We start from the raw sequence: 20,053 nt of genomic DNA, 5'->3' as shown, positions 1-20,053 counted from the left end.
GTAAAATGGAGCTAATGGTACCTATTTGTATGGTTGTTATTAAGGTTAAAAATGGTAATGTGTGCAAATGGCTCAGGATAGTGTCTGATATATAACCAGCACTCAATAAATGTATACTATTATCTAGGACTAGGATACTAGACTTTCTCTCCGGGTGTGCCAACTATGAGCTCCACACTTATCCTGCCCAGAAGAGAAAGGAAAAAACCCAAAGTCTGGGTCATTCAAAGGTTGCCTGGGACAGGTGTGCACTTTCATGACCTGTCCCAGATCTGAGGCAGGTCTGAGGAGGCACTTTCTAAGTGAACATGTGGCTTTGGGCAGACTCTGAGGTTCCTGAATTACCTTGCTGAAGGGTAGGATTTTGATACCAGCAAATTTCAGAATGACTCCTGGGAGATTAGAACTAATACCTAAGTCTCCAGTGATTGCTTAGCTGCTGGGGATTGCTTAGTTCCTTGGAACTGCCACAGAAACCCAAACAATTGTGATATAACTCAAACTCTGAGCTGAGGCTCTCTGTCACAGCTGACTGCCTGCACTGTATAGCAGACGGCCACAATGAGAGTAGCTGAGTCAGACGGTGAGGAGAAAGTGCGGCTCAGAACAATCGTCCAGGAAACACCAGCCATGCAGGCAGCCACTAACTCAGATTTCTCCTTGGGGGAAACAAGGGGCTTCTTTCTTCATTCAGCACGGTCTGGCGAGAACCCTAGATGTGGAGCAAAAATATCTGGGGTGGAGTTGTGGTCCTTCTGTTTCCCAGGTTGTTGCCATCATGTTCCTTCAGGGGAAATTCCTTACTGGCCCCAGGATTATTTGCATTTCCAGTGCCCAAGGGATGGTCTTTCCTAGGCCCAGGGAAGGGGGTTGACGATTTGAGTCGGGAGTGAAATGCTGAAACAGGACGACGTGGGACAAGCAGATGACAACTGCTACTTCTTTGTCCTCTGCACTTTCTCTTCAGAATTAAAAATCCACTTCAACTTTAGGGAAGAAAACTCTAACGGGGTTTGTTCTGTTTTGTTTGCCCATTAGACACTGACTTGGTGTGTGAGGTAACTCTTTTCTCCTGGAAGTAAGTTTCATATTTGTTACATAGGCTTTAAGGAAGTACAAAACTAATAAATGGTAAGTGGTAAACACCAGTGGAAGTGAACAGTAGGGAAAAGCAAATGTTGGTAAAGAAATGAGATAAGGAAGAAAGAGGCATCTTAATGTCATTTAGAAACTACTCTGAAACAATCCATACCACCGTCCAGCAGAATGCAAAAAAGTACTTTGGTCAGGGGTGCTAGGGAAAGAAGTATAAAGGAGCAACAGGAAATGAGATGTATGGGTTTCAGCTGTAGGTTTTCCTGTGTATATAGAACAGCCCAATGTGGTATTAGAAAATTCTGGAAGAGGCCTCCATATAGTGCATCTTTCCAGGGTTAGCCTTGCATCTCACTCTTTTACTGTAGTGTGGCACTAGTTAATTTTGAAGGGGCTGGCATGGCCCCGCGAGGACCCGGCCAGAAAAGCCAGAGGAGCCTGAAACCGGAGGGTTCTTTTCTTCTCTCTCGGTCTCTCTCTGTCTCTCTAATGAAATAAAGCCCTACAGAAGACATACACTCCACCTCTGTCCCATTTGCCTCCCTCCCAGAGGGAACCGCTGGACTAGACAATGAACATTCCTGCCCCATCCCTGAGTTAATGAACGAAGGTTTTTCCCCTGGTCCTAGGAAGGTGACAGCTAAGGGCCTTCCCAAGTGTAAACGAGAGAGCGTTACACTGGGGCAACCCCACTGTACTGTTGAGAGCCATGGCCTAAAGCAGCAGACTCCCTTAAAGTCAGACGGGTTCTCAGGCTGTGTCGATCCAAGAGGAGGGTGTACTGCTAGGGCTCCGTTTAGCTGGTTCCCTTCACACGCTGGTCCGTATCGTCTTTCCAGATTGTTCAACCCAAATGTAGCTGACAGTTTTTACCACCCAACGCACTTAGCGCGCATTCAGTGCATCTTCCTGAATAATGACCTTTGCTGTATCCCCCAGGCATGGCATTCAACCAGTTTATACCGTCTATTTGTGTGATATCTGATCATATAACACGCCTTGTTTTGCAGTGCCACTCTTTTTATGTAGATAAGTGTGGCTCCTCCAGATGTTTTATTAACACCCTGATAGTGAATTTTTAGATCACTTTCTGCCTTTCACTTTCTCCCAGCTCCTTAGTTAGGCTGTCCCTCAGTGGAAGTACAAAACAGCAGCCATAAACACTGGTGAACTAAATTCCTTCTATTTAAACAACAGGCACCTCTTTATTAACTGCCCCATTTGTAATTCTAGAAATCTTTCATCCCACATTAGACGGTTATGAGGGATCATAACACAGAGGACAGGCCTGGGTTAACTGGCCACATAAAGCCAGGAAGATTCTTGGGAGGCCATCACTGTTTGGCTTTTGCAACACTGCCTATTTATCTTATCTATCTTGTATTTCAAAGCACTTCCCCATGCACATCTAATGGGATCCTCATAGGACGTGATGGGGCAGGGCAGATATCATCATTTCACTTGGAAATTTGGGTCCAAACTAAGAGGTGCCTTCCCTGCGGTGCCCTAGTCCCGGATCCCTGTCTTCTCACTCCTGGTCCAGTTGTGCTCTCTTCTCTCAACACTTACTGCAAATTGAATCTGAGTCTCCTGAAACAAAGCCACTTGATGGTGATTTCTTTCTTTTATCAACACTTTCTAGGCAGCACAAATGGAAAGAAAGGGGATGGCTATACAAGTTGAGGGGGGAATTTGAAGTTCAGCAACCCAGTCCCTGCAGGGAGAGCAAAGCACGTCTAGAAATTTCGGTTGTGAAAAGAATAGAAGAACCAGGGAAGATCACTTGAAAGACATAGAGGGGTATAAGGTTTAAATTTTAGTTTTTCTTTTAAAGATTATGCATGTAATAAGAAGCAGAGAAAGACTATTTTGGGCATGGGCATCTTTTATGAAAACTGTGATTTAAAATCTCTTGGCTACATTCAGTAAAAACCCCAGACATTTAAAAGAGAGTGTACTTCCCCCCTCCCACTCCTTTCCCTGGGGTAAAGGCACAGAATGAAGGGAATGAAGAGTTTCTTTTAACCCTGCAAGTGACTCTATAACAAAACTGCACGGAGTTCAGTTGGCTGTGGTTGCAAACAAAACAAAACAAAAAAAACTGTATCCTTTCAGGAAATGCCTGACTTTTGGTGTCAAAAATCAGTGTTTCAAATCCGTAGGCATAATTAATATGTGTATTCTTTAATATTCCGAGAGCTGTTAGGTCTCTTGAACTGGAAAGGCACAGGCACTGGTTTCTCTGACTGCTTCCAATTCTTTTTTTTTTTTAATTTTATTCATTTATTTTTAGAGAGGGGAATGGAGGGAGAAATAGAGGGAGAAAAACCTGTGGTTGCCTATCCTGGGGACCTAGCTCACAACCCAGCCATGTGCCCTGACTGGGAATCAAACCAGTGACCCCTTGGTTCACAGGCTGGCACTCAATCCACCGAGCCGCAGCAGCCAGGGCTGACTGCTTCCAATTCTATTTGCTCTACTCAACTCCATGATCACCAGGCCCTCACGTTAGGCCTCGGAAACACAGAGGCATAGACATATTTCTTATACCCCCAACATTGCTTCCCCGAAACCCAGACGCTACATATGAATATGAAGGAACATGTCTGGATGTCTCTCCAGCGGTGAAGATTACTGCAGTGGACACACTGGCTGATCACTTTCCAGGCCCTGACACCTATATACCGTAATTCACCTAGTATGCTCCTTTTCTAGGCTCTCTCTCTAGATCATATACTGGAAAGAGCACAGGCTTTGGAGTCAGGAATGATTAGCCAAGCCACTTAAAAGCGGCTGACCTTGGGAGAGTTTATCCTATGTCGGTATGGCAGCCCTACCAATCTAACACATTCCCCTAAACACTGGACTCTGCGAAGGGTAGACCGCCTTTGTTCTCTCCCTGTCCTCAACTCCACTTGTCCTTCCAGGCCCTGCAGCCTGGCTCCCTGTTTACCTTTGGTACCTTCCTGGATCTCTCTGCATTTGACACAAAGGAGCCAGCTTCCTTGGCTCCGGTAACACACTCTGGCTCTGACACTGTCTTTCTTATTCTTTATCTCACACTTTACCTTGTAAATGTCGAATACAAATTCAATCCTGAGCCCACTTCCCTTATTCCCCTTCAGTGATCTCCCTCATTCTCCTGGTTTTAACCATTCTAAATACATTTAGTTCCTCATATTTGTAACTCCACTGTCTACCTCTCCCCCATAGCAGCGTGTCCAGCCTTCGCATGTCTAAGTACCCAACCAACACCTCTTGTTTCTCCCCAACTCCCTAGTTGATTACAATTAGGGCTACAAGACTGGGTCACCCCCTCCTCACCATTCATGTTCTTCCCTCTCCAATTGTGGAGGTTTGGTTTTAGGAAGGGATCTAGAGGGCCCTCCTATCTCATAATTCTTACTCTTTCATGGTTCCCTATCACCCATGGGATACACGGAAACTCCCTTCGATGGTTCGTAGGCAAGCCCACCTGCCCAGCCTCACCTCTGCCCACTCTCTCAAATCCCCCAGGGTTCCCAAATCCAAAGCTGAGTCTCTCCTCAGTCTCAGCTCAGGCCAAACACCACACTGGGGATGCCTCCTGCTTAGTGCCTGCCTCAGCCCCTCCCCCCGTGCTCAGGCGCAGGTCCTCCAGAAAGCCCTATCTCCTTTCACCTCCCCCTCCACAATGCTCCTCACACTCCCATGCACAACTCTGTCCTTTCCCTTCCCACATACTTCCCAGCATCTTCTAGTTATATGTCTGACTTTCTAAACAGATGACTAGCCCTTCAGTGGCATAGACTGTGCCTGTGGAACCCCTGGTATCCTGTTGAAGAACTAGTTTTCAAAATTAACTGACTCATCTACAAACTTTTTAAAAGTTTTTTTTAAAGATTTTATTTATTTATTTTTAGACAGGCGAAGGGAGAGAAATATCAATGTGTGGTTGCCTCTCGTGCGCCCCCTACTGGGGATCTGGGCTGCAACCCAGGCATGTGCCCTGACTGGGAATCCCTGTGGTTCACAGGCCGGTGCTCAGTCCACTGAGCCACACCAGCCTGGACTCATGTACAAACTTGGACGTCAACCAGAAAAATAATTTAACTGCAACATCTGGGCCTTAAGCATTCTGATTCTTTAAGGTTTTACCATGTCTAACATCACTTTTCAAGTTATAATTTTGATATAGTAATTGGCTAATATAGTCTGGGCTGGACTATTATTCCTCTTAAGTTCTGTTTATAATATTATCTGTGCTGACTTAGGGTGGAAGAGCCAAACCATTTGGGATAATTTGAATGTGCTTGTGTGTGAATTAAACCTCCTTATCCTCAGGTTTTGACTTCTTGGTACTCACCAGGCCTTTTTTTTTTTTTTAACCCCTTAATGTTGTACACTTTAGGGCTAAAGGAGGAAAAAGGAATTTTTAAAAAGTGGTTCCACCCACTTGAAGTTCCATGGACTTATTGGACTGACTTTATGTGATTTCAAGTTGGGGTTACCCAGGTGGAGACATTCTTATTTACAGGTGTGACCTCATGGAAAAGAATTTCTCCAACCAGCTGGCCAGCTGCTTCTCAAACGGAGTTGTGATCCCAAGCTGATGTCAACAAAAGGTCCCCTAGAAAACATGGGTCTGTTTCATTCCAGGCGACAGTGGCTGCTCTGCATTTAACAAAAGTGCCTTTATGTTATTTATTTATTTTTTAGCTTCAGCTTGGTGGCTAATGAACAAAGAATGAAATTCACAAGTAGAAATCTTCTCATAGACTGAAACCAGGGCTCCCATAGGGCTAAAACGTGGGGGAGGGATGCTGAGGAGGGGAATACTGATTTGCTTTTAAAGAGCAAGTTCTCAAAAACTCAGCTAATTTAACTTTTTCCCCCCAGTCCCTATTCCGGGGGTCATACTCGTAAAAGGTGGTTACCCTCGAACCCATATTTTAATTTACATCAACACTGAAATAGTAACTATAACATCATATGCCTCACATAGATAAACAGAGTTTTTGAGCCTTTGAAAGTTGAAGGAAATGAAATTAGTTAACATTTCTGGTGGTAATACAGAAGAAAAATACTCAGTGCTGTGTTTGACGTCCATTGTAATTATATTCCACAGAAAGAGTTATTGTTAGAGAAAACAATTGGAGACCTTGTTCCTAGAGTCAGTCCCTCTCTGTAATCCCTGCTCTCTGCAGTACAGGACTGGCGGAACTTACTCCATTCTGAAATAATGGGGACGCCACTGGCCTAGGGAGCAGGAGAGCCGGTTCCGGGCCTGGTTCTGTCTTCGACTTGCCACAACACTTCCCCTCTCCACGCCTGAGCACTCTCCTCAGCCTGGAGACCACCCCCCAGAGAAACACACCCACAAAAACATGCTCTGTAATGTCCTTCTGGCACCAATACCTTCCTCTTTGTGCCCAGTACCATGAAAAGCACAATGAAATGAGCATTCTGGGTTAAACATAAGTCCCATTACACACGATTTCCTTTTCATTACTTTCACTTCTTCCGCAGTCACTAATTTCAAGTTGGCCAGGCTTTTAAAAAAAAAAAAAAAGACTATCTAATGTGTGTGCGGGGGTGGGCGTTGTTGGGGAAAGGATGGGGAAGGACCTTTTGAAGGCTACTTCAAAAGTAAGATGAGACTAAAACAGAAAGTTAGCTAGGATGCGCCCACCTCTCCCTGCTTAGAAATACAGAAGGGCTTGAGGCAGATGAGCTGCAGAAACCGTGAATGCTGCTTTGCCTGCCACCCACTGCTTCACGGGCTGCAGAGACACGCCACAGGCGACACTGGGCAGAGTAAGCCTGGTGATCACACCGATAGACGGTCACAATGATGACTGTGCACAGCTTCCGTAACTCAACCTGAAACTAGGCAAACCCCATTTCGGGTTTCATTACCAGTCCCACACTTGCTGCCAAGGCTCACAAACCTTCTGGGGGACTCAAGGCCAAGTTTCACTAACTTGGATGCTGTTACCAGGCAAAATTAAAGTGGAATTAATCGGCCTCCTACACATGCTCTAGGTTTATCAGTTTGTTTCAGATAGAGCCTGAAAATTCCACATATAAGTTGTCCAAAATTCAGGAGGCAAAGATAGATTTCCCAGTACAATCAACTAGTATTCCATCTGAGGGCCATTGAAACCCGAGCCTGTGTTTTTCACCCGCACTGGGAGACAGCATTCCTAGTTAGAAGCATTCAGTTCCATCTGGTCATTTCATTCCCGGTCAGATAATACCAGACGTATCTATGTAACATACAAGCCGCTGTCAAATAGCACTGAGCCATCTCCCCGAGACAGCTGTTTCACACAAGGGCTTCATTGTCTGACAAAAGCTTGTATCATTTTACTTCAAGTGCTGCAGGAACAAGCATTCTGTCAGCTGCCATGGTTTGGAGGAAAACTCAGTCACTACAGAAAAAAAACCCTCATTATTTTGTTATCGAGCCAAAAACCTACTATCAACTGTTAGGCATGAGGGTTTAAAATAAGGACTAAAGTCCTTGCTCTGCTTTTATTTTATCAAGGAAAATAATAGCTCCACAGACCTGAAGAATTTATACTTTTCAAAAGATAGCTTGAGGTTCCTAGGTGACTTACAAGGGCTTGTTTTCATTCTGCCTGGCATGGTGCACATTTATCCAGTTTCAGGTAAACTGGGAAAGTGTTTTCTAGCCTGGGAATGCCAAAAGCCAAATGCCTAGGAAGCAGCTGTCAAGGTGAGGATAATGGCATCATAAAGTAATGGATAATTGAATAATGACGTAAAGTTGGATGGTGACTTTTCATCATCTTTCTAGCAGAGGAAGATGATTGCAACCACCCAAGTCCAAATCTGTACTTCAAATCCTCACTGAACAAGTGGGTTCTATTCCTAACACCTCCGCTTGCTCTTCCTTTTCTACCAGGGGCATCCTACTCAGTTGGCCCTTGAACAGTGCAGAGGTTGGGGGCACCAACTCCTCATAGTTGAAAATCAGCAAATAACTTTTGACTCTCTCAAAACTTAAGTAGCCCCTTGGTATCTGTGGGAATTTGGTTTCAGGACCCAGCATATACCTAAATCCATGGATGTTCAAGTCCCCTAATATCAAATGGCTTAGATCCAGGCACACAGTCAGGCCTCTGTGTCCACAGACTCCCAACTGAAGGTCGAAAATAGTACAGGTGTTCATTGAGAAGAAAAATCCTCATACAAGCAGACTTATGCAGTTCAAAGCTGTGTTGTTCAAGGGTCAACTGCACTTTGAATTCAAGAAGACATTTAACAAAATACCTTACATTCTTATAGGCATAATGAATAACTATGAACATGATGCTAGCTTACTTGTTCTACCAACCTTCAGCTGCTGCAGATATTTTATTTATGAATGGGGGATTTTATTTTTACCGTGGTAAAATATACATAGGAGCTACCATTTTAACAATTTTTAAGTGTACAATTCAGAGAGACATCAGGTGCATTCACCAAACATTTTAAAAGATTCTAAAATTGGGACAATTATGGTGGCTCACAAACCAAATTAAATACGGTTAGAATTTTCCTTTCTCTCCCACTATCCTCATGTTCTCATGAAGATTTTAAAGGCTAGCTCTCATGGGAGAGACTTGTCAAGGAGCCATCTTTGTCATGTACCCTGAAAAGAGGCCCTCCTTGAATAGGACCCAAAGAACATATAAGGTGGCTTGACCAAGAGATAGATACAGCTGTCCTTGACCCATGTATCAAAGCTACTTTTCTGGGTGTACACAGAATTTTCTGTTAAAGCTGGTCACTTTGAAATTGGCTATGCCTTTCAAACAGGATTGACCTCTCTTCCTTACTGCCCCTCTTTTGAAAAAAAAATAAAAGGTTAAATTAGAGATTTAGTAAAACAAAAACCCTGCGCAAGTCCAGGCCCAGTTATCAGAACAGAATTTGAATGACAAAAAGCCAGGGAGAGTTATGTAGAAAGAGCTTTAGAGGACAGCACCAAGCAACACATAAAGTACCATTATCTTGTCCAATATTATTCATGTTATATCTGTTCCATCAGACACATCTGTGTTCTGTGACCTCGGACAAGATACTGCCAGAGAGCTGTTTTGAGGGCAAATAAAACAACACCTGTCAAAGACTCTAACCCGCTGCTGGGGGTATTGTGAGGACAAGATGAATATTCTTTCGTGCGCTTATATTCTCCCTTCTTGTGGGAGACGTTTGCTCGGGCTTTCTGGTCATACCGTCACTTGGATCAGCCTCATTGAAATTGGCGATTCTCAGACCTGGGCACGTGAGTTTACTTCTGCACTGTTTAGGTCTCCAACGCTAGTAGATTGGAGCAGTTCTTTGTACCTCGCAGAGCAGAAAACATAGAGAAAGCCCTCAAGTGCTGGCAGGATAGGATCGCATCCCCAGAGCTGAAAGGGCTAGTCTAGACCAGCCAGCGGACAAACACAGCAGTCTTTTCTGCTGTTTCTACGGCAGGTGCTCCTCTCTCTCTGCCAAGTCCTGGCTCTGATGAGAGGGCTCATCACTTCACAAGGGTACGTGCCCCTTCCATCTTTTGGCAAAAGTAATGGCTAGTTGCTTATTGAGAATTTCTTAGCTCCTTAGGAAGAAATGTTTTGTTAGGTAAAATACTTTAAAAAATATATATTATTTATTTATTTTTAGAGAGAGGGGAAGGAAAGGAGAATATATTTTATTTTTAAACATATATTTTACTTATTTAATTTTAGAGAGAGGGGAAGGGAAAGAGAAAGAGAGGGAGAGAAACATCAATACGTGGTTGCCTCTCACATGGCCCCCAATGGGGACCTGACCCGCATCCTGGGCATGCGCCCCGACTGGGGATTGAACCAGTGACCCCTTGGTTCACAGCTCATACTCAATCCACTGAGCTACATCAGCCAGGGCTAAAATGCTTTTGTAAACCAAAATTTCCAAAGTATTTACTGATCCTCTGCTATGTGCTAGCAAATATGAAGAGGAATGAGACAAGAATAATTTCTATCCTCAGAGAGCTCACTTCTGAGTGGAGGAAAGAGATGCACAGATTACCATAAAATCGTGTTGGAAACACCTGGTGGAGAAGCATATAGGCAATTACAGAAAACATGAGGGAAACACACCCAGTTCAGCCTGAGGTGGGAGGCACTCCGCAAAGACTTCTAGAAAGTGAAGCCCAAGCTGAGACTTGAAGGAAGAGCCATATTTTATAAAGTAGTTGGACTTGTATAAAGGGATGCTACTAAGGTGGATCTGTTTTGTACATTTTTAAAAAGCATATGTAAAGGGCATTTTCCTCTAAATTTTGTGTCAGCAGTTATATCTAAAATTACAAAATTATTTAAAAAAATAATACTTCGGACTTTTCACTATAGACCATTAGCTTTCAAACTGTATTCTAGGTATCCTAGGATTTGGGGGAGGGGGATGGGCGTGTTTTTAGGTGGCTTGTCTGAGGGTAGTGGAAGCTATGTAGGCAGGACTCCAGGCCCTCACCAGAAGTGCTTCACTCTTCCTCCTGTTATATTCAGATGATGGGTCTATTTTTAAAAATATTTTATTTATTTATTTTTAGAGAGAGGAAAAGGGAGGGAGAAAGAGAGGGAGAGAAACATCAATGTGTGGTTGCCTCTCATGTGCCCCTACTGGGGACCTGGCCCACAACCCAGGCATGTGCCCTAACTGGGAATTGAACTGGTGACCCTTTGGTTTGCAGGCCAGCACTCAGTCCACAGAGCCATATCAGCCAGCGCTGTTGAAGTGTATTTTTTTCAAAAATTAGAAATGAGGGTTCTGATATTAAAATATATTTCAAATTACAAAGGCAGATAACTCCCCATGGAGAAGGTTTCATTACATACTTATCATCTAAGGCTAATTTACCCAGTTGGGTCTTTAAAGCAAAGCACCAAATATATTCCCAACCCTAGTTATCTTGACTCATTCTAACAATCATGACCTTAGTACCTCTCCCCCAAGCCCCCTGCCCAGGCAGCAACTTCATAAAACAGAGGTAGAAAATTCATCACTATTCTGAAGAAAACACCCTCATGAGTATGGTTTATTAATGGTGGGACAGTGGCACCTTCATGTAAAAAGACAGGTCCTATTGTAAGCCAGCGAGGGAGGTAGACTGGATCCCAAAGTAATGAATTCAATAGATTAAAATCTAAAAGTTTGTTCTGTTGAGCAGCACTCAAAGGCCATTGCCCCTGAGACAATGATTTTTCTTTAGGAAAATCTAGTAAACGTTGGGTATGTCCAGAAGGAAACAAGACAGTAAGAAGCAACTGTTCAGACTTTCTTACTGAAACCTATTCCTGCCCACTGCTCCTGCTGGTGCCTCATTCACCTGTTACAAGAGCAAAAAACAGAATCTGCTTGTGGATCCACACTCAAGTGAACCTGCAGTGGCACCGACTTTTAGGGGCAAGTGTCAAGGAGATTTATTTTTCCACTGCTAAGTTGTTTGCACTCATAATATGAAAGAAGCAAAGGAATGTTACAGAAACCCATTTGTAGGTTTTTCAACCTGCTCCTAAAGCTAACAAATGAGCCAGTCAGCTGGTTGGTAGGGTCCAAGCAGGAGGAAGGAGCAGAAAGAAAAGATGTGAGCACGAAAGTGGACACAGTGAGAAAATCCCATGACCTGTTGTTATTTCCCAGACTTAGTTTTCATCAAAACCTTTTTCCTTTATAGAAAACTCACTGATCCTTGACATAATGAGCTTGGTTGATTTAGTAAGTCTTTGTAACATGGTTTATAGTATAGTAGGCTCTGGGTCAAATTATTAAGAAATTATTAATACTTTTGTTAGGAATCAGAATGCATGATGATTATGTAAAAAAAAAAAAGTCCTCAGTGTGAGTGAGAAACCTAGTGAAGTGACATGATGCCTTAGACTTTCTTTAAAGAGACTTTGGCAAGAACAACCATAAGTGTGAGTATGTAAGAAAAGACTGGCCAAGTGTTAAACTTCATGATGGATAACGGGGGTTCATTGTACTAAATTTTCTACTTGTGTGCATGTTTTAAAATTTTCCTAGTACAAAGTCAAATACTGATTTCAAAAGTAGGTCTAAATGGCCACGCCAGCCCGATACGTTTCTAGGCGGCGCCTACATAAAACAAAGGCAGCCTATACCACTCCATTTCTTTGATTCAAAAATGCCATTGGTTGGAAGACCCACCATTCATTTAATAATAGTGTTTTAGAAGAAAGTAAACACACAGCATTGGAATACACACTGAGTGTAAACTATATTGAATTTCAGGATTGTTGAAAATATGCAAAATGTGCCTCAGAATTAGGATACTCTGCTATTTTTGTTTGTCAGTTTTTAATAGGAGTTGTTGTTGCCAAAAGGCCAAGTTTAAAAATAATGATGTGCTAGGTCTCCATTATTTATTTATTCATCGTCTTTTATTTTATCATTTATTTTAGAGCATTAAATTGGAATTTGTGTTTAAAATTTAGCGGCTGAAGAGTTGCTGTCCCTAAAACATAAGGAGGGAACTGCACGCACAGCAGGCTTAAGAATGTGCATAAGCGTGGGCCTCCTACTGGCCTATAGATCAATAGCTCGTTTTAATACGGTATGTTAATGAAAGTAATAAAACAGTAAGATTATAAATGCCCAATGCACATGTATCTGTGATCCACGAAACTAGTTAAAATTACCGTTACTTTCCTGAGAATCAGCACCCCTTCAGTAACATGTTGGGGAAGAGGAATCACATTAGGAACAAGAAGCCACCCCTATGCTGAGCTCGGTATTTTCCGGAGGGAAAAGATCCAGAGCTAGCGAAGGCGAAATCAGCGCTCCTCTTTCTATTGTGCAGCGCAGGGGCGTCTGGACGCCGCTGGAATCCGCTAGCTCTCCCGCACGTCCAGGTTGCGGTAGGGTTAGACCGCAGGGCTAGACCAAGTGACAAGGAAGAACCACAAAGTCTAGAGACAGAAGGTTAGCGCAGACCCCAGGGCTGCGTGTCCACATGTGCACAGCTGTGTTACTTACTGTCTTCAGGCAGGTTGTTTTCCCGTTCTTCTCTCTCCATCTGTTGGCACCACCCTTCCATGCGATCTCGTTCTGCCTGGAGAAGCTTCAGAAACCAGTGGCCATCCCGGTGGCACACTGATCTTTGAACGGCCTCCATGGGGTCTTCAGTGATGGAGTCAATCCAGGGATCCGGGGGAGGCAGAATCGAAGGGTCAAAATCCGCATCGAAGTCGTCGTCAGCTGTGCAGGCGTGGTAATGGTTTCCTGAGCCCTGAATGCTGACAGTGGAGGTGCTGGCGTCCCGGGAGAACTGTCTGGCGGTTGGGCCCGGGCATGAATTGTCCTCTATAGACTCCAGAGAGTTTTCCAGATTATCGTGGAAGTCCAGGTCAGCCTGCACTGCTGTCGTCACACTGTTGGATCGGGTGAACCTGCGGAAGCTTGGAGGAATAGAGAAAGGAGATTTAGTTCAAGGGTATTTCTTAAAGCAGCACCAGTTTCTACTTTTCTCTGTGAGTGTGACAATAGGGAGTCTCATCTTCTGAGTCTGCAGAGGTAGGCCCTTTGTGCAAGCCTATCAATTGTTATAGCTATTAATAAAGAGCTATGTCCAATATTCAATATTAAAGCATATTTAGAAAAAATTTTAAAGTGGAGCAACGTATATAGCTATCAAAGCCAGCATAATGGCCAATGTCCAACTTCTTCCCCAAATCTGGACAGCTTCGATCCTGAAATTCAGATAGATGAGGGGTAAGGGAGCAACTCAATTACATATCATGATGAATCATTTGCCTAGAAGTGAGGGGAGGGGAACCAAACCAACCTGGGCCAAAACTATAGTGAATCCTGCAAAATCACATTTTTCTGTGGGCAGCTTTTACCAAGTAAGACTTCCTGAAGAGCAAACCAAAAAACTGGTAGGTTCCTTTTAAAATTAGGACTCCTTTTCCTAGTAAAGATTCACCTTTCTCTTGATTATATGGGTCATTATTATTTGGTACAAAGCTTTGGGGCAAAAATCAGCTCACAGTTGTAGAGTTCTCCTGTACCATTGTCCCCCACACCTTCAACTTCCCTTCCTGCAGTCCTCCCATCAAGGTGATAAAAGACAAGTTTAAGAAACTCGGTCTGAGCATGTTGTATGGACATCCCTGCCACCAGCATTTCCCAGCCAAATGTCTCTGTACATCTCTGCTTGACTCCTACAGTGGAGGTGAAGACATATGGAAGATGGAAGTGATGAGGAAAGGACAGAGGAATAGTGAGACATTTCTCAGACAAGGGGAGAGGGAAGGTGTGGGTGCAGAGTAATTTAAAATGCAGGACAAAAGGCATCCCTGGCTCTTGGAACAGGCAGGAAACAATCAATACAAGCCCAGTGAAGGCAGCACCATGTGTCTGTTACTGCATTCTGTATTTCTTTTCTTCTTTTTACGTGTTGCTTTTAAGATCAGTGACAGTTTACTTTTATTTATTTTTATTTACTTTTAGAGAGAGGGGAAGGGAGGATGAAAGGAAGAGAAATATAGCTGTGAGAAACATTGATTGGTTGCCTCTTGCAGGCCCCCAACTAGGGACCTAGTCTGCAACCCAGGCGTGTGCCCTCACTGGGGACCAAACTGGAGATCTTTCAGTTCACAGGCCAGCACTCTATCCACTGAGCCACACCAGCCAGGGCACTTTTTTTAAAGGTAACTCCTTGATCTAATATTTTGTTGTGAAAACATACTTATAAGATAAAATTTACTATTTTAACAATTTTTAAGTGTATAGCTCAGTAGCATACGTACATTATTCACATTGCCGTGCAACCCTTACCATCATCTAGCTCTGAAACTTTTCCTCCTTCCTAATTGAAACTCTATACCTGTTAAATAACTAGAATCCATCAGAATCCCCCACCCTCACCCAAGCTCTGGCAACCACCATTTTTTCTGTCTCTATGAATCTGACTACTTTAGGTCTCTCATACAAGTGGAATCATAAAGTATTTGTCCTTTTGTGACTGCCTTATTTCCTTTAGCATAATGTCTTAGAGGTTCATCCATGTTGTGGCATGCGTCAGAATTTCCTTTCTTTTAAACGGTGAATAATAGTCCCCTCTTGTCTATGAGGATATGTTCCAAAATCCCCAGTGGGTCCCTGAAACTGTGGATAGTACTGACACCTGTATATACTATGTTTTTCCCTATAATTTACTGTAATTAAAGTTATGTGGATTTAGTCTCTCTCAAAATATCTTATTGTGCTGTACTCACCTTTTCACTGAAAGAAAGGACTTTACAGTGTCTCTTTGGCATATCCGAATTGCCAGCAGCACTGATCTTATACTTCGGGGCCAATAAGTATAAAAAGGGTTACTTGAGCACAAACCCTGAGATGCTGGGATGGTCAGTCAGATAATTGAGTTCACTACTGACTAACAGGCACAGAGTATGCACAGTGTAAATACAATATAAAAGGAGAAATGCAGTGGCATGGAGCAAGATTTTATCACACTATTCAGATGGTTCACAGTTAAAAACTTAAGAATTATAGACTTATGAACAAAATGGTGGTGTAGGTTAATGAGGCACTCACCTCCTCCTATGACCACAACAAAATTACAACTAAACTACCAAACAATCATCATTCAGAACTGTCTGAAATCTGGCTGAATGGAAGTCTTACAACTAGGGAATTAAAGAAGAAGCCACATTGAGACTGGTAGGAAAAGCAGAGATGGAGAAGAGGCTGGTCCCACACCCACGTGTGGTGGATAAAAATCGAGAGGAATATCTTGGCTACAAAGGTCCTTCCTGAGGAGCAAAGGGTTCCAGCCCTACACTGGGTTCCCCATGTCAGGGTTCCAATGCCAGGAAGAGCCATAAAAGCCATAAAAGCCAGCAGGGATTGAGGCTGAGGAAAATAGAGAGCAGTTCCACTTAAAGGGCCCATGTATGAACCGACTCGCACTCACTCCCTCTGAGCTCCAGGACTGGGGCAGCAGCTTGAAAGCACCAGGGACATATGAGGAGGAACTGAATTGTCCAGCATCAGGGCGAGAGTGGGGGAGTAGCTCTGTCCCAGACAGAAGTGCTGGCAGAGGTCATTGTTCCTTTCCTGAGCCATTCCCCCTACAGAGTGGACAAGCAGATGTCATAGTTGAGCCTCCATCAAGCTGGCTCACAGTTTGCCCTGTCCTGGTGGTGATTCTCTGAGACCCCACCCCACCAAACTTTTGGGCCCACCCAAACTGTTTCCTGTGGCTTTTCCATATGAATGGCCTGTCTTGGCTCAGGCTTCAGACTTCCCTACAATCTCTCAAATAAGCAGCATTTGGTCTCAGCCTGCCCCGTACTTCTTGGTAAGTAGACCCAGGCCCAGCACCAGTTGTAGCCAGCCTTGGTTCATGGCTGGCACTCATCTGGACATCTCCAAGCCCAGCACAAGTAGCAGCCATCAGCAGATCGCCTTATAGCTTAAGCCAGGTGACCTTGGTCTGCACCTGCTAGGAGGTGCCAGAGCCAGCACAGCCAGTAGACAGCTTTAGACCATGTTGAAGCATCACCAGCCAACCACTACCACAAGCAAAACACTAAGGGGCAGACTCAGCAGGAACCAGAGCCTTGTTGAAGTAAATCCAGCCCTGGAGGGAGGGCCTCTGCACAGCTGATCCACCACTGTGGTCAGAGGTCTGTGACCACAGAGGTCATGGTCACAAGCATTCTTTGCAGGTGATTGGTTTGGGGGTAAATCCTTCCAATTCACATGCCAACAACAATCAAGCCTCAATTACAGGAGAAGGGTGTACATAGCCCACACACAGCTTGGGTGATCGAGGAGTTTGTGCTGCTGAAGCTCATGGAACACGTACTACATTAGGACATTCTACCAAGACATGGAGTCAAAGTAGCTCTATCTAATACATAGAAACAAACACAGGGAGGCTGCCAAAACAAGGAGACAGAGAAACACGGCCCAAATGAAAGAACAGATCAAACCTCCAGAAAAAGAGCTAAACAAAATGGAAATAAGCAATCTATCAGATGTAGAACTCAAAACACTGGTTATAAGGATGCTCAAGGAACTTAGTGAGGACCTCAACAGTATAAAAAAGACCCAGTCAGAAATGAAGGATACACTAATTGATATAAAGAACAATTTACAGGGAAATCATAGTTGAGTGGATAAAGCCAAGTATCATATCAATGGCTTGGAACATAAGGAAACAAAAAACAACCAATCAGAATAACAAGAAGGAAAAAGAATCTAAAAAAACCCAGAGGATAGTGTCAGCAACCTCTGGGACAACTTCAAGCATACCAACATTTGCATGATGGGTGGGCCAGAAGAAGAGAGAGAGCAAGAAATTAAAAACCTGTTTGAAAAATAATGACAGAAAACTTTCCTAACTTAAAGGAAAGGTAAAGGAATAGACATATAAGTCCAGGTTGTGGAGAGTCCCAAGACACCACATAATTAAAGTGTAAAAGTTTAAAGGCAGAGAGAATCTTAAAAGCAGCAAGAAAATAGCAGTTAGCTAAGTAAAAGGGAGCTTCCATAAGACTGTCAACTGATCATTTCTTAGCCTTTTGCTAAGATAAAGTGCAGTATCTATTGTTATCAGTTTAATATACGATATGTCCTTTATCCACAGTCAATAGATTAAGTGGATATCTGGGGTTAGGATATGGAATAGGAGCACCTTCTGTCTACTCCACATATCAACCTGGTATTGCAGTATTTTCAGAGATGGTACACACACAGACTGTCAGCTGAGTTTTGAACAGAAACTTTGTAGGCCAGAAGGATTGGTAAAAAATTTCCAGCCCTGGCTGGGTTGCTCAGTTAGTTAGAGCATTGTTCCAATGTACCAAGATTATGGATTCAATCTCAGGTCAGGGCACATATAAGAATTAAACCAGTGAATGAATAAATAAGTGGAGCAAGAAATTGATGTTTCTCTTTCTCCCTCTCTCTAACAACGACAAAAAAATCAACCAATAAAAAATTTTTAAATATAAAGAAAAGAAAGAAATATTCAAACTGATGAGAAGCAAGGACCTACAACCAAGATTACTCTATCCAGAAAAGCTATTTGTTAGAATTGAAGAACAGATAAAGAGCTCCCCAAACAAGAAAAAGCTAAAGTTCACCACTACCAGACCAGTATTACATGAAATGTTACAGGATCTTCTTTAAGAAGAAGAAGAAGAAGAAGAAAAAAAGATAAAAATATAAACAATAGCCCTGGCTGGTGTAGCTCAGTGGATTGAGCACAGGCCTGTGAACCAGAGGATGGAGGTTCAATTCCCAGTCAGGGCACATGCCTGGGTTGCAGGCCAGTTCTCAGCAGGGGATGCACGAGAGGCAACCATACATTGATATTTCTCTCCCTCTCTCCTTCCCTTCCCTTCTAAAGATAAATAAATAAAATCTTAAGAAATATATATATAAACAATAAAATGGCAATAAATACATGTCTATCAACAATTGAATCTAAAAAACAAAATAAATGAACAAGCAGAACAGAAACAGACTCGTAAATACAGAAAACATTTTGACAGAAACCATAGAGAGGGAGGCTGGGGGGATGGGTGAAAAGGTGAAGGGATCAACAAGCACTAACTGGTAGTTACAGAACAGACACGGGGATGCAAAGTACACATAGGGAATATGGTCAATAATATTCTAATAACTATGTATGGTGTCAAATGGTTACAAAATTTATCAGGGTGGTTAATAACTTAGTAAGTTACACGATGTCTAAGCACTGGAGTGTACACCTGAAACTAATACAATAATGTATGTCAACTATAATTGGAAAATAAAATGATTTTGAAAGGTATAAAACTTCTGAATTGTTTATTTCTGGAATTTTCCATTTGATACTTTTGGACATGGTTGCCTGCTGGTGACAGAAACCTCTAAAAGCAAACATCAAATAACAGGACCATTGTATGTGCAAACATGTTCTGTTTATCTCCTGGTGGATTCTTGGGTTGCTTCTACTCTCTGGCTATTGTGAATAATTCTGTTATTAACATGGGTGTAGAAATATCTCTTAGAGATCCTGCTTTCACTTCTTTTTGGTACACAGTCGAAGCAGAATTACTAAGTTATATGGCAATTCTGTTTTTAATTTTTGAGGCACTGTCATACTGGTCTCTTGAGCAGATACACTGTTTTACATTCTCATCAACAATGAATAAGGGGTCCATTCTCTCCACATCCTTCTCAACATTTATTCTGTGTTTTTTTTAACAGTTGTAATTTTAGTGGGTGGGAAGTGGTACATTTTCTTGACCAGTTAATGATTACACTATTTTAAGATTGCTCATTTGCCCACTGATTTTCAATTACTGCTTCACGTTCCACAGTGCCAGCCTTAAAGGATGGTGTACCAAACAACCTCCATACAACATTTAATTAAATGTTGTTAAAAACATTTAAGAAACCAGATATGTTTCTTAACTTTTCTGGAACACGCATTAAAAGCCAATTAAGACTAATATGCTGGTCCATCAAAAATGAAGAATACCAGAACAAAACTGCTAAGTAGTTATTTGCAAGACTGCAGAAAGCCTGGAAGTCACCAAACAGAGAGACACCAATAATCTCCATAAATCAAAATTTCCTCTTAGAAAATAAATATGTAGTAAAAAAAAAGTGGCTGCATTATTGATCTGTGTTAGTTATTCAGGGTGGCCAAATGATCAAATGTATTATTCATTTTATGGAAATAGAACAGACAAAACTGGCCTGTTTCACTGTTTGCTATTTTCAAGAAATTACTTCTGTTGAATGCATTATACCTGGTCATTTTATAAGTTTTTAAACTCTCAAATGGCCATTAAAAACATCACAGAGTATGAATGTTTGAAAGCAGTGTTATAGATCTCTGGTACTAGCAATGGCTGTGGTAGGCCATTCTATACTCTTGTTCATCCTCAAAGTGCTAAATGTCATCTCCTGAAGC

The 20,053-nt window shown here is 42.6% G+C and overlaps 1 protein-coding gene and 1 non-coding gene across 6 annotated transcripts in view; one reads left to right on the top strand and one right to left on the bottom strand.

Moving 5' to 3' along the window:
• Positions 1–20,053, bottom strand: part of DLGAP1 (DLG associated protein 1) — an 856,099-nt gene that overhangs the window by 12,179 nt on the left and 823,867 nt on the right. For all 5 annotated transcript variants that reach the window (XM_053664366.1, XM_037150738.2, XM_053664367.1 and 2 more), the window contains one exon: positions 13,108–13,529. In XM_053664366.1, the coding sequence (XP_053520341.1) occupies positions 13,108–13,529 (422 nt within the window). The remainder of the gene's footprint in view (positions 1–13,107; positions 13,530–20,053) is intronic.
• Positions 17,651–17,840, top strand: LOC119053261 (U2 spliceosomal RNA). Its single transcript, XR_005083264.2, has one exon. It is a non-coding gene; the product is annotated as a U2 spliceosomal RNA (small nuclear RNA).

Source organism: Artibeus jamaicensis, unplaced genomic scaffold (genome assembly GCF_021234435.1).
Source record: "Artibeus jamaicensis isolate MK-2021 breed Jamaican fruit bat unplaced genomic scaffold, CSHL_Jam_final contig_354, whole genome shotgun sequence".
NCBI classification, from domain to species: domain Eukaryota; kingdom Metazoa; phylum Chordata; class Mammalia; order Chiroptera; family Phyllostomidae; genus Artibeus; species Artibeus jamaicensis.
The sequence above is the reverse complement of the archived record's forward strand: the minus strand, read 5'-3'. Positions and strand labels throughout refer to the sequence as shown.